The following is a 15,282-nucleotide window of genomic DNA, read 5'->3' on the forward strand; positions in this document are numbered from 1 at the left end:
AGGTCACTAATTAGTAAGGCGCTCCCTTTACCTAGTTGTCTACTGTAGGTCTTAATTGAAAGGAAAAAACAAAAATCCACAGACACTCAGCCCTCCATGGAATGAGTTTAACAACCCTGCTATAAAGGGTTTGGGCACATACATGACTCATATTCCTCAAAAAATCAACAAATTATGAAGCAATAATTTACACAAGCAACACTACAAGGAGGACAGACTTTGTCATGTACAGTACTGTGTGTTTTAGAGACAATCTTGTGAGACTAGAACTACTCTCTTCGGGTAAGGCTGTTAGTCTTGAGTTCGTTTTCTAGCGCTTCTCATTCCCTTGGACGCTCTGCACAAGCGAAAGGCGACGTTGTGGTTGTTTGAATGGATGAGATCTATCCACTCATGCTCTTGTGTCTAAAGCAGGACTGCCCAACCCTGTTCCTGGAGAGCTACCGTCCTGTAGGTTTTTGCTCCAACCCTAATCGAGCACACCTGATTCAAATAATTAGCAGGTTGATAAGATGAATCGGGTTAGTAACACCTGGGGTTGGAGCGAAAACCTACAGGAGGGTAGCTCTCCAGGAACAGGGTTGGGCAACCCTGGTCTAAAGCATGTCTTCTTCAGTTTAGACCTATGTATTTCTGATGTGAACAGCAGAGTTTACTACTGTACTGTGGGACCTCCTGGAATATCACTTGTAATGTACAAGAAATGACTGACTGGCTTCGATATGCTCTGTATCTCTCAACACGCATTACAATCATTCCTCAGATACTGCCTTTTCACTGTCACTTTTCTAACGCTGATTTCTAACTGATGAAATAAACGCATTCCATGTTTCACTCAACTGCTTTTTACCCTTGTGTTTGACATCACCCTATTCCTCAACATGGTTTTGGTACAGCAGCAAAAATACAGACAGTTCTGTTAGGAAATACTGACTGTTAAAAAAGCCCTATTGAAGAGAATGAGCAGTTCATTTCCCCGATGTGTACAGAACAGCAGTTTGAGGACACTGAGGAAATATTAACACCATTACAGTATTACAGAGACATACATTATACAATTATCAATAATAATGATCAATATTACAATTATAAAACAACACCAATACAGCATTACAGAGAAATCACCCACACAGGTGTACAGTATGTGATATTAACTATACTCCATTGCAACATACATACCTCATTATGAGGAAAACATTTCTCATAACTTTTCATCTGGCATTTTAAATTAAAAACATTTTCACTACTACATTGTCAGCATATTATGTATAAAAGCAGTTAGCTGTCCTGGGGTGCCTTAGCAACTTGTTAAATGTAGCAAAATGATCACATCCGTTTGTCGTCCACTGATGACAATGATTGAGTATGGTTGTCCACAGTTTGGGGAGTATCCTTTCAGGTGAAGCACAGGCTTTGGAAAGCTGAGATGAAGGGGTTGTGTCTGCCTGTCCATCAGAAGACCGCAGATCAATGTCTTTCTGCAGTCACGACATAGTCCGTTAACTGCATCAGCTATTAAATATCCTTTATAAACAGTCCTGTGTTCCTACTTCAGTGGTCCAAACGCCGTCTTCTGCAGTCACCAAGTCTAAAACAGAGGAGAAACACAGATGCCAGTGTTACCTTTGACAAAAACAAAGGGAGTGTACAGTGCATGCAGGCTAAGATAGTTCCACTTTGCCAAGCATTCATTAAACTGGCATAGTGTACAAACCCAAGTCTGATACTTTGAATTGTATGATCTTCTGAATGAAAGTCAGCCATACTAAATTCTGCATTCTGTTTGTTTTAATTCAACTAATTACATTTGACTCAGTTCCTCAACAACAAAATGACTGAACCGAAAAGAGGGTCAAAGAAGGCCAGACTAATGACAAAGCCTGCATTCGGAAAGCAACAACGCCTTCTGTTCACAAACAGGCTTGCCAATCCGCCTCTCTTCCATCAAGAGGTGAATAAATGGACTGTGTTCCCTTTAGGAGGTTTGGTTTGTCTGTGTGAGGTGTGTCTGTCTGTGGCTTACAGTCTGTTGTGGAAATACTCTTGGCTCTAAACCAATTTAAACTCCACCCGTAAACTATTGGAAAGATCATAGACCAATTTGTTTGAATGATAATTATATGATGTCATGGTTTGATTAGCTTTCTTGTCTCGATAATGTAATTTAATGCCTTGGCATTCTCTGACTGTCTGGGACAGAAATAAAGGTCAAAGAAAGATTTTAAAAAGTTGTCCATAGAAAGCAAATTATCTAACAAGTCCTTACCCCAAGACGTAGTGTTGATGTCATTCAACCCTCTATTTTCTTAACTTGTCAGGCCTGGAAGACTTGTATACTTGTCTGGGTATCTACCCAAATAAAAACATGAAAAAGGATATTGAGACAAAAAGAACAAACAAATGAGCGAACAAGAAAAACTATTGCAACTATACATTATCCCAAGGGAAAAGTAACATGGGGTGAAACACAACAAGGTTTTTCTTGAAAGGAGACACATTAGTCGTTAGGTCACTGTAGAGACCTGTGAGATTGTCAAAATGGAATGATACTGTGAGTTCACTATGGTGCATTATCCTTTTTTGGCAAAAAGTACTGTACCTCTACTTTGCTTACAGACCAATGGACTGACATTAACTAATCAATAGTTGGGCATTTCAACTATTTTAGAATCTTATGTGATTGTAGGCCTACATTGTTTACTGGAATAGATTTCCATGAGACAAAATTTACCTGAGAAATCTTAAACTATTTACAATAAAATTACTGAAACCTAGATAATGTCAGCAGCACCCTGTATGGTATTAACCTTTTAATTTTCATAGACTGAGAAAGCTACATAATGTATTAACCTTTATATTTTCATAGATGGTTGTTATTTCTGACTGTTTGTGGTGCTGTCTGGTCTAGGGGCTGGATTACTGTGTTAGGGTCTGTTTGTGTCCCAAATGGCACCCTATTCCCTATATACAGTAGTGTACTACTTTTGTCCATGCCTTATGGGCCCTGATCAAAAGTAATGTACTACATAGGGAATAGGATGCCATTTGGGATGCACACTCTTTGTTAATAGGAGATGGCAAATCCAGGTCTGTGTGGGTGGGTTGACTGGTTCCTGGTGGGGTGAAGCCCCCCAATGCTCGCATAATTACAAATGGAACTAACGGGATCAGAGAGGGAACTAAATCCACTGACACTTTAACCTTTGCTTGAACACTTTGTCGCTGTATTTACATATACTGTAGGGCAGTGGTATTCAAACATTTTCAGCGGGGACCCCATTTTCTTCCCAAGAATTTCTTGCGACCCCGCCCAACGTTAAATCTAATGACACAACCTTAAATAACAAATAAGTTTAAATTCATTGCATTTTCATCTCCTATCAAAATGAAAAGAATCCAATAAATAAATGTACTCAAAAAAAAAATTATCTTCAAATTATCTTTCTCATAAACGTTTGCATATAATAATCAGTTCTATTAATTGTTGTTCAAAAAATGTAATATATAATAATATTTTGGCGACCCCAATGCAGTTCTCCCGCGACCACGACTATGAATACCACTGCTATAGGGGGATTAGTTAAGTGGTTTGTATAGTTAGTGAAGGAGATTTTGAAGTTTCAGATTCTTGTCACATGGTCTTTACTAAAGCAAAACATAAGTAGTTGGCCCATACAGAAATACATCTTTATGCATATAAAAGGCATAATGATTAGCTTTGAAGATGTTTTTAAAGATTTCCCTTTTACCTATGTAGCTGAGGTGAGTATGTTTAATTGGGTATAATAAAAATTCTGTTAAGATAAAAAATTACATTACGGAGACATTTTCTCTGTAGGTTCCAGAGAGTCAGCATGACACGGTCTGGAAGTCTGCGACTGCAAGCTGGGAGCTTATAACGTCAAGAGAGAGTCACTCTGTTCCGAAAACCTCAAGTCCACTAGGATTAATTCTATAGTACCAGTACAGCTCTCGGCTCTAAAAGCAAAATGGGCGTTATCTCTTATTAGAATGTATATATAGTAAAGTATATATATATATATATATATATATAGTGTATATAGTGTATATAGTAAGTGTTGAAATAAGAATACATATAGTACAGCTAAATGCATGTACCATACAAATCAACACAGTGAAGAAAATACTTTTGCTTACGCCAAAGTCACTGTCTCTCTGCTCCGTCTACATTGTGTGTACATGAATATCATGAGAGCTATCACGGCATAAACAAAGGACAGGAAGCCCACAAAGCAGCTTATGAAAAGGAAGGGGTCTACTGGTACGGCCACCAGCTCAGTGCAGCGCTCCCCGTTAAAGTGCCAGACTTTACCTACAGGACATCTAAAGAGGTCAAAGACACTGGGTTAGAGCACATAATGAACGGTACAGTTCATGAAAGTGTGCGTGTGTTGTATGTGGTATTAGAATGTCATGTTGTGTTGCTTTCCGCTCAACACTAAGTAGACAACATCAACAAAGAGAACAACATCAAGTTGAACTGTAACAGGTGAGAGAAACAAGTGATGGCAATGGATATTATAATTAATACGTAGTAGTAACAATGAATGGCTTAATAAAAATCTGGATATGAAGAAACATGGCACCATGTTTACTTTATTTGGAGGTGGTTACGCTAAAGTACCTGCAAGTGGCTCCATGCCCAGGTACTATCTCACACTGACCCCCGTTTTGGCAGTAGTCAGGCTGCAGGACACAGATACTCTGACAGGGCAGGCCATCCAACGTCATGTAGCCCGGGTCACACAGACACTCGGCCTCCCGAGACCAGTGGTTCACCACACAGCGAGAGAAGTCGTTGCACGCCAAGAACTTACAGGGATCTGCTTGATCAGCTGGTTAAAAAGAATGAGGAACGGGGAAATGATCAGTATTCATGAAATATCAAAGTAGCTGTGAAGCTGTCTTCTCCCCCTTTTTAACGACCCTCTTTCTCTCAGAGGTACTAAATACATTTGATCGATTTTAATGAGGTAGGTCCTTCTCGGCTTCTTCTCTGCATGGAATTTTAAGGTTTAGCATATTAGCTAGTGAAAAGTTGAATATTGATGGTCCAGACAAAGCATGACACTAGATGGATTTTACACCCATAGGGGGCACAGGGGCACGTGTCCCCTCAGATCTGTCCTGTTTAAAAATATGTATGTACAGTGCATTCGGAAATTATTCAGACCCCTTCACTTTTTCCACATTTTGTTACGTTACAACCTTATTCTCAAATGGATTCAATAGTTTTTTCCCCCTCATCAATCTACACACAATAACACATAATGACAAAGCAAAAACTGGTTGTTAGAAGATTTATATTTATTTTTATATATATATACAGAAGAAAAAGCTGAAATATCACATTTACATAAGTATTCAGACCCTTTACTCAGTACTTTGTTGAAGCACCTTTGGCAGCAATTACAGCCTCGAGTCTTCTTGGGTATGACGCTACAAGCTTGGCACAGCTGTATTTGGGGAGTTTCTCCCATTCTTCTCTGCAGATCCTCTCAAGCTCTGTCAGGTTGGATGGGGAGTGTCGCTGCACAGCTATTTTCAGGTCTCTCCAGAGATGTTCGATCGGGTTCAAGTCCGGGTTCTGGCTGGGCCACTCAAGGACATTCAGAGACTTGACCCGAAGCTACTTGTCTTGGCTGTTTGCTTAGGGTCGTTGTCCTGTTGGAAGGTGAACCTTCGCCCCAGTCTGAGGTCCTGAGCGCTCTGGAGCAGGTTTTCATCAAGGATCTCTCTGTACATTGCTCCGTTCATCTTTCCCTCAATCCTGACTTGTCTCCCAGTCCCTGCCGCTGAAAAACATCCCCACAGCATGATGCTGTCACCACCATGCTTCACCGTAGGGATGGTGCCAGATTTCCTCCAGTGATGCTTGGCATTCAGGCCAAAGAGTTCAATTGTGGTTTCATCAGACCAGACAATCTTGTTTCTCATGGTCTGAGAGTCTTTAGGTGCCTTTTGGCAAACTCCAAGCGGCCTGTCATGTGCCTTTTACTGAGGAGTGGCTTCCGTCTGGCCACTCTACCATAAAGGCCTGATTGGTGGAGTGCTGCAGAGATGGTTGTCCTTCTGGAAGGTTATCCTATCTCCACAGAGGTACTCTGGAGCTCTGTCAGAGTGACCATCGGGTTCTTGGTCACCTCCCTGACCAAGGCCCTTCTCCCCCGATTGCTCAGTTTGGCCGGGCGGCCAGCTCTAGGAAGAGTCTTGGTGGTTCCAAACTTCTTCCATTTAAGAATGATGGAGGCCACTATGCTCTTGGGGACCTTCAATGCTGCAGAAATGTTTTGGTACCCTTCCCCAGATCTGTGCCTAGACACAATCCTGTCTCTGAGCTCTACGGACAATTTCTTCGATGTCTTGGTTTTTGCTCTGTTATGCACTGTCGATGGTGGGGCCTTACATAGACAGGTGTGCCTTTCCAAATCATGTCCAATCAATTGAATTTACCATAGGTGGACTCAAAACAAGTTGTAGAAACATCTCAAGGATGATCAATGTACCTGAGCTGAATTTCGAGCCTCATAGCAAAGGGGCTGAATACTTCTATAAATAAGGTACTTCTGTTTTTTATTTTTATAAATGTGCAACAACAAAAAATAAACTGTTTTCGCTTTGTCATTATGGGGTATTGACTGTGTAGACTGATGATAATATTTTTTTTATTTCAGCAGTTTTAGAATACGGCTGTAACGTAACAAAATGTGGAAAAATTCAAGGGGTCCGAATACTTTCCGAATGCAATATATATATATATATATATATATATATATATACACTGCTCCAAAAAATAAAGGGAACACTTAAACAACACAATGTAACTCCAAGTCAATCACACTTCTGTGAAATCAAACTGTCCACTTAGGAAGCAACACTGATTGACAATACATTTCACATGCTGTTGTGCAAATGGAATAGACAACAGGTGGAAATGATAGGCAATTAGCAAGACACCCCCAATAAAGGACTGGTTTTGCAAGTGGTGACCACAGACCACTTCTCAGTTCCTATGCTTCCTGGCTGATGTTTTGGTCACTTTTGAATGCTGGCGGTGCTTTCACTCTAGTGGTAACATGAGACGGAGTCTACAACCCACACAAGTGGCTCAGGTAGTGCAGCTCATCCAGGATGGCACATCAATGCGAGCTGTGGCAAGAAGGTTTGCTGTGTCTGTCAGCGTAGTGTCCAGAGCATGGAGGCGCTACCAGGAGACAGGCCAGTACATCAGGAGACGTGGAGGAGGCCGTAGGAGGGCAACAACCCAGCAGCAGGACTGCTACCTCCGCCTTTGTGCAAAGAGGAGCAGGAGGAGCACTGCGAGAGCCCTGCAAAATGACCTCCAGCAGGCCACAAATGTGCATGTGTCTGCTCAAACGGTCAGAAACAGACTCCATGAGGGTGGTATGAGGGCCCGACGTCCACAGGTGGGGGTTGTGCTTACAGCCCAACACCGTGCAGGACATTTGGCATTTGCCAGAGAACACCAAGATTGGCAAATTCGCCACTGGCGCCCTGTGCTCTTCACAGATGAAAGCAGGTTCACACTGAGCACGTGACAGATGTGACAGAGTCTGGAGACGCCGTGGAGAACGTTCTGCTGCCTGCAACATCCTCCAGCATGACCGGTTTGGCGGTGGGTCAGTCATGGTGTGGGGTGGCATTTCTTTGGGGGGCCGCACAGCCCTCCATGTGCTCGCCAGAGGTAGCCTGACTGCCATTAGGTACCGAGATGAGATCCTCAGACCCCTTGTGAGCCCATATGCTGGTGCGGTTGGCCCTGGGTTCCTCCTAATGCAAGACAATGTTAGACCTCATGTGGCTGGAGTGTGTCAGCAGTTCCTGCAAGAGGAAGGCATTGATGCTATGGACTGGCCCGCCCGTTCCCCAGACCTGAATCCAATTGAGAACATCTGGGACATCATGTCTCGCTCCATCCACCAACGCCAAATTGCACCACAGACTGTCCAGGAGTTGGCAGATGCTTTAGTCCAGGTCTGGGAGGAGATCCCTCAGGAGACCATCCGCCACCTCATCAGGAGCATGCCCAGGCGTTGTAGGGAGGTCATACAGGCACGTGGAGGCCACACACACTACTGAGCCTCATTTTGACTTGTTTTAAGGACATTACATCAAAGTTGGATCAGCCTGTAGTGTGGTTTTCCACTTTCATTTTGAGGGTGACTCCAAATCCAGACCTCCATGGGTTGATAAATTTGATTTCCATTGATTATTTTTGTGTGATTTTGTTGTCAGCACATTCAACTATGTAAAGAAAAAAGTATTTAATAAGATTATTTCATTCATTCAGATCTAGGATGTGTTATTTTAGTGTTCCCTTAATTTTTTTGAGCAGTGTATTTATATATATATATATATATATATATATATATATATATATATATATATATATATATATATATACATACACACACAGCACCAGTCAAAAGTTTGGACACACCTACTCATTCAAGGGTTTTTCTTTATTTTTACTATTTTCTACATTGTAGAATAATAGTGAAGACATCAAAACTATGAAATAACACATATGGAATCATGTAGTAACAGAAAAAGTGTTAAACAAATCAAAATATATTTTATATTTGAGATTCTTCAAAGTAACCACCCTTTGCCTTGATGACAGCTTTGCACACGCTTGGCATTCTCTCAACCAGCTTCATGAGGTAGTCACCTGGAATGCATTTCAATTAACAGGTGTGCCTTGTTAAAAGTAAATTTCCTTCTTAATGTGTTTGAGCCAATCAGTTGTGTTGTGAAAGAATAATGTATGCACTAACTGTAAGTCGCTCTGGATAAGAGCGTCTGCTAAATGACGTAAATGTAAATGTATACAGATGATAGCCCTATTTGGTAAAAGACCAAATCCATATTATGGCAAGAACAGCTCAAATAAGCAAAGAGAAACGACAGTCCATCATTACTTTAAGACATGAAGGTCAGTCAATCCTGAACATTTCAAGAACTTTGAACGTTTCTTCAAGTGTAGTCGCAAAAACCAAGCGCTATGATGAAACTGGCTCTCATGAGGACCACCACAGGAAAGGAAGACCCAGAGTTACCTCTGCTGCAGAGGATAAGTTCATTAGAGTTAACTACACCTCAGATTGCGGCCCAAAAAATCTGTCCTTTTGTCTGATGAGTCCAAATTTGAGATTTTGGGTTCGAACCGCTGTGTCTTTGTGAGACGCAGAGTAGGTGAACGGATGATCTCTGCATGTGTGGTTCCTACCGTAAAGCATGGAGGAGGAGGTGTGATGGTGTGGGGGTGCTTTGCTGGTGACACTGTCAGTGACTTATTTAGAATTCAAGGCACACTTAACCAGCAAGGCTACCACAGCATTCTGCAGCGATACGCCATCCCATCTGGTTTGGGCTTAGTGGGACTATCATTTGTTTTTCAACAGGACAATGACCTAACACACCTCCAGGCTGTGTAAGGGCTATTTTACCAAGAAGGAGAGTGATGGAGTGCTGCATCAGATGACCTGGCCTCCACAATCACCCGACCTCAACCCAATTGAGATGGTTTGGGATGAGTTGGACCGCAGAGTGAAGGAAAAGCAGCCAACAAGTGCTCAGCATATGTGGGAACTCCTTCAAGACTGTTGGAAAATAATTCCAGGTGAAGCTGGTTGAGAGAATGCCAAGAGTGTGCAAAACTGTCATCAAGGCAAAGGGTGGCTACTTTTGAAGAATCTAAAATCTAAAATATATTTGGATTTGTTTAACTCTTTTTTGGTTAATACATGATGTGTTATTTCATAGTTTTGATGTCTTCACTATTATTCTACAATGTAGAAAATAGTAAAAATAATGAGTAGATGTGTCCAAACTTTGACTGGTTCTGTATATTTTACATAGAATTAAGCATAATGATTATTGCTCTAGATTGCTGGAAAAAGTTGTTTCAGGTGTTTGAAAAATGCAAAATTCTCCAACTTCCAGACAGCCAGCCTCCCTCTGGCCCACCCCCCAGCCATCCTCACATACTTTGTGCCCCTTCATATTTTCGGGGTGCATGACGCCCCTGCTCTCTACCCAACTTACAGTCTACATTAGTGTTTTATTCTTTATAGCTGTAGTATTTTCCATGCAAATCATGTTTTGATTCGTTAGACTGTTACTATTGTATATTTATTATGTATTTCATACTCTGTAAATGTCACTATTAAAATGACCTCATAGGGCTCTGGTCAAAAGTAGTGCATATATAGGGAATAGAGTGCCATTTGGGTCAAGCCAGGGCCTCGTCTCATACCCGGCTCTATGTCCAGAGAGTGACTGTCAATCTCAATGTTGAGGCGCATGGCAGCAGCATTGCAAAAGTCTTCTAGGACACAGTGGACGGCCTGGGTCACGTTGTATGGCACTGACTTGGAGAACTTCATCTTGCTGTTGACCACAATGCTGCCGTTCCTGAAGTTGAGAATCTCCAGCTTTTTGAATCCTGTTAGATTGGACTGCAGGTAAGGCAGCAGCTGGACAGAGGAGAGAAAAGTGGTAAGCAGCTTCAAATGACTATATTGTGTTCAGACTAATCAATTTCAATCCAAAGGGAACACTGCCGCTAACTCGCTCTCCAACCAAGATGCATGAATTGAGGAGCAAACTGAAGTGAAGAGGAAATTCAGCAACAATTGATATTTAAAATATTTCTGTTTCCAATGTGTTTTACTTTGTCCTCTTAAGCATGGTAAGAGATTATTGACTTTTGCTTTATTTAGATTACTTTCTAATAACGATTACATTTAATCACTGTCTGTAATTACCGTGCAGTAGTTCAAAGAGTTCTACCCACTACACCAGAGGTCTTTATACACTATTGTAGTGACAAAGCCCTGATACTCAAATCCTCCACTTGCACCCGGTGTGACGGTGTCCCATTTATTCAAAGCTATGAAAAGTGCTAATATAATATTACCAGATCTCAGCCAGTACCTTTCCTCTGAGTTGAAGAAACCCTTAAAGCTAGAGTCCTTAATTGAAACAATAACAAAGTGGGCACCCCACCTCTGTTTTGGTAAAAAGCTGAGGGATGGGCCTGAAGAAATGTAACCACTCAAATTCATAGACAGAGCTATGGATGCAAGGACTGACCATCCATGATATCGAAATTATTGTTTTAACAATTTTTTAGGCCATAAAGTGTTTATATGTACATTGTTCCAAAACATTGGAGTAAAACAAGCTTATATTTGGGGTTCTGAAGGGGTACGACAATTGAACTAAGCTGATGAGGCATTTATAAGTTATATTCTTCAAGAATCAATGGCTATATATCATACATTTTTAAGTCCAAAAAACTATGTAGTAACTAAGGATTCTAGCTTTAAAAAGTATGTAATTGCTCGAATCCTGAGCATGCCATAGATGACAGAAGTTAGGAGGAAACAAACTTTGCCTTGAGTTATTTCTTTAAATTGGAAATATTGAAAAATGTAGATCCGTTACTGGGAGGCAACACATTGATCAGTTGTTGCTCATTAGGAAGCAACTGAGGACAGCAATGGACAGCTTTGATACTGGGAGAGCTCTCAAGGCTTCATAGTTCATCAGAATGTTGCAGTCAGCACAGGAATCTTCCTTACATTTTTTTATTATTCATTGGTTTTGTCAAAGTGATTCAAAGCTACCATTTTAGAGCATCACCTACTCTCTGCAATTATATGTGAAGTATGCACAGATTGTGAGTGAAGTGCCAAATCTTTAGAAATACATATCCTCAAGCAAGGAAACCCTTCAAAGGTTACCTACTGTACATACTTGCATAGCTGGGAATCTGACTCAAATTGAAAAACAACAGCTACCTTGTTTCTCTGTGGGCCTAGGGCTGAACATAATTGGTCGCATAGAGTACCACAGTATGAGTCATAATACCCATAAAACCTAGTGGTCAAACAGGGAAATGGTTCCAATCGTTTTTCCACCATTCATTTTTCCCATATGGGATTTTAGAAGCACTTAAAATAAGGGCTGTGTTTCGTGTAGGCTTACCCTGGTGTGAAGTTTTGTTAACCGTGTAAATCTCTCTAGGACAAGGTGACTTTTATCAGTGCATTCGGGAAAAGGATTCAGACCCTTTGACTTTTTCCACATTTTGTTACGTTACAGCCGTATTCTAAAATTGATTAAATTGTTTTTTCTCCTTATCAATCTACACACAATACCCCATAATGACAAAGCAAAAATAGTTTTTGACCAACAACTGAAATATCACATTTACATAAGTATTCAGACCCTTTACTCAGTACTTTGTTGAAGCACCTTTGGCTGCAATTACAACCTCAAGTTTTATTTGGAATGACGCTACAAGCTTGGCACACCTGTATTTGAGGAGTTTCTCCCATTCTTCTCTGCAGATCCTCTCAAGCTCTGTCAGGTTTCCTCCAGACGTGACGCTTGGCATTCAGGCCAAAGAGTTCCAATCTTGGTTTCATCAGACCAGATAATCTTGTTTCTCATGGTCAGAGTCCTTTAGGTGTCTTTTGGCAAACTCCAAGCGGGCTGTCATGTGCCTTTTACAGAGGAGTGGCTTCCGCCTGGCCACTCTACCATAAATGCCTGATTGGTGGAGTGCTGCAGAGATGGTTGTCCTTCTGGAAGGTTCTCCAATCACCACAGAGGAACTCTGGAGCTCTGTCAGAGTGACCATCAGGTTATTGGTCACCTCCCTGACCAAGGCCCTTCTCTCCCGATTGCTCAGTTTGACCGGGCGGCCAGCTCTAGGAAGAGTCTTGGTGGTTCCAAACTTCTTCCATTTAAGAATGATGGAGGCCACTGTGTTATTGGGGACCTTCAATGCTGCAGACATTTTTTGGTACCCCTCCCCAGATCTGTGCCTCAACACAACCCTGTCTTGGAGCTCTACGGCAATTCCTTCGACCTCATGGCTTGGTTTTTGCTTTGACATGCACTGTCAACTGTGGGACCTTATATAGACAGATGTGTGCCTTTCCAAATCAACTCCAATCAAGTTGTAGAAACATCTCAAGGATGATCATTGGAAACAGGATGCACCTGAGCTCAATATCGAGTCTCATATCAAAGGGGCTGAATACTTATGAAAATAAGGTATTTCTGTTTTTTATTTTTAATACATTTGCAAAAATGTCTAAAAACCAGTTTTCTCTTTGTCATTATGGGGTATTGTGTGTAGATCGATGAGGATAAAATTAAATGTAATCAATTTTAGAATAAGGCTGTAACATAACAAAATGTTTAAAAAGAGAAGGGGTCTGAATACTTTCCGAATGCACTGTATTCGCCTGTATTACCCAATTTTTTTTTTTTTCATAATAATAATAATAATAATAATGAAATGCGAATTAGCTGCTAATGTAGCTATCATAAAGAACTGCAAATGCCATGATGATCTCTGGACGAGACTGCCGAATCAAGGCAAATGTAACATCTCTGGATTAACTCTCTAATGTTAGCTAAATGTAGTAATTAATAAATGGAAACATTTAAATGGACAATCCTTTGAACTGTCTTGTGCAACTTTTAAATTGACACAATACCTGTTAGCAAAGGTGTCAGCTAGAGATGACGTGCAGGAGCTTACAGGGATTTGTAGTTTTGCATGATGTCTACTTTGATGTCAATTAACATTTTCGAATCTGAGAGTAAATATAGAGTCGAATATATTGATAAAAGTCACGTTGTCCTAGACAGATTTACACGGTTATCAAACGTCACGTTTCTAAAATCCCCTATGAGAAAAATAAATGGTGAAAAAACGATTGGAACCATTTCCCTGTTTGACCACCCGTTTTATGGGTATTATGACACCTCCACTGTGGGGCTCTATTGCTCCAGTAAAGTAAAACACTGATTTGTTTTGTAGTACCATATAGGAAGTACCATATAAAGGGTCACTCTGTGCCAATATACAGTGCCTTGCTAACGTATTCATCCCCTTTGGCGTTTTACCTATTTTGTTGCATTACAACTTGTAATTTAATTGGATTTTTATTTGGATTTCATGTAATGGACATACACAAAATAGTCCAAATTGGAGAAGTGAAATGAAAAAATAACTTGTTACAAAAAATTCTAAAAAATTAATAACGGAAAAGTGGTGCGTGCATATGTATTCACCCCCTTTGCTATGAAGCCCCTAAATAAGATCTGGTGCAACCGATTACCTTCAGAAGTCACATAATTAGTTAAATAAAGTCCACCTGTGTGCAATCTAAGTGTCACATGATCTCAGTATATATATACACTTGTTCTGAAAGGCCCCAGAGCCTGCAACACCACTAAGCAAGGGGCACCACCAAGAAAGCGGCACCATCCAGCAGGACAATGACCCTAAGCATACTGCTAAAGCGACACTCAAGTGGTTTAAGGGGAAACATTTAAATGTCTTGGAATGGCCTAGTCAAATAGTTATGCACACTCAAGTCTTCTGTTTTTCTGTCTTATTTCTTGTTTGTTTCACAAAAACTAATATTTTGCATCTTCAAAGTGGTAGGCACGTTGTGTAAATCAAATGATACAAACCTCCAAAATAACCATTTGAATTCCAGGTTGTAAGGCTACAAAATAGGAAAAATGCCAAGGGGGTGAATACTTTCGCAAGCAACTGTACATCTATCTACGCCTACACTCTCCTTTATCATCTAATAACCTAGCCTCTTCCAATTCCGTTTTAGTCACAATGAGTTGGCATTTCAAATCCATTAACTTCTCAGAAGCTTTGTTTATACCTGGCTCTAATGTGTCCTGTGTGTTGATCTTGTCCTCATTCTGATTGTGCCCACATTTTCAGACATGCGTCTACACATGGTATTAAAATGTATCTCTTATTTACATTTACATTTTAGTGATTTAGCAGACGCTCTTATCCAGAGCGACTTACAGGAGCAATTAGGGTTAAGTGCCTTGCTCAAGGGCACATCGACAGATTTTTCCATCCTCTGTGTCCTCATTGCGACTAGATTTCCTGGTCCCTCCTTGTATCTAAGTTATTTGACAGATATTCTTTTAAAGTAATATTTATTTTGACACATATTGATGCCATAAGTCAATATTGCCACCTGTCAATGATTTTAGAGGGTGGTTTAATTATGATTTAAATGATTTCACTGTCCAGCTCCGTCTACACTTGTAAGATATCCAGACACAATGCGTGCCTGACTACCTCCGGAGGTGGTCAGGAAGATCACAATCAGATCACAATGTGTCTTCTGATTGTCTACACCTGTCTAAAAATGTGGGCACAATCAGAATGTAGAT

The 15,282-nt window shown here is 40.7% G+C and overlaps 1 protein-coding gene across 1 annotated transcript in view; it reads right to left on the bottom strand.

The window, feature by feature from the left end:
• Positions 1–2,306: 2,306 nt before the first annotated feature.
• LOC311108132 (interphotoreceptor matrix proteoglycan 1-like) overlaps positions 2,307–15,282 on the bottom strand; it is a gene marked incomplete at both ends in the record, with an annotated part of 39,780 nt that continues 26,804 nt past the window's right edge. The window contains 3 exons of the mRNA XM_084150767.1: positions 2,307–2,349; positions 4,646–4,856; positions 10,301–10,520. Of these exons, the coding sequence (XP_084006893.1) occupies positions 2,307–2,349; positions 4,646–4,856; positions 10,301–10,520 (474 nt within the window). The remainder of the gene's footprint in view (positions 2,350–4,645; positions 4,857–10,300; positions 10,521–15,282) is intronic.

This window comes from Coregonus lavaretus, assembly GCF_964263955.1.
Source record: "Coregonus lavaretus genome assembly, chromosome: 33".
Lineage (NCBI taxonomy): Eukaryota > Metazoa > Chordata > Actinopteri > Salmoniformes > Salmonidae > Coregonus > Coregonus lavaretus.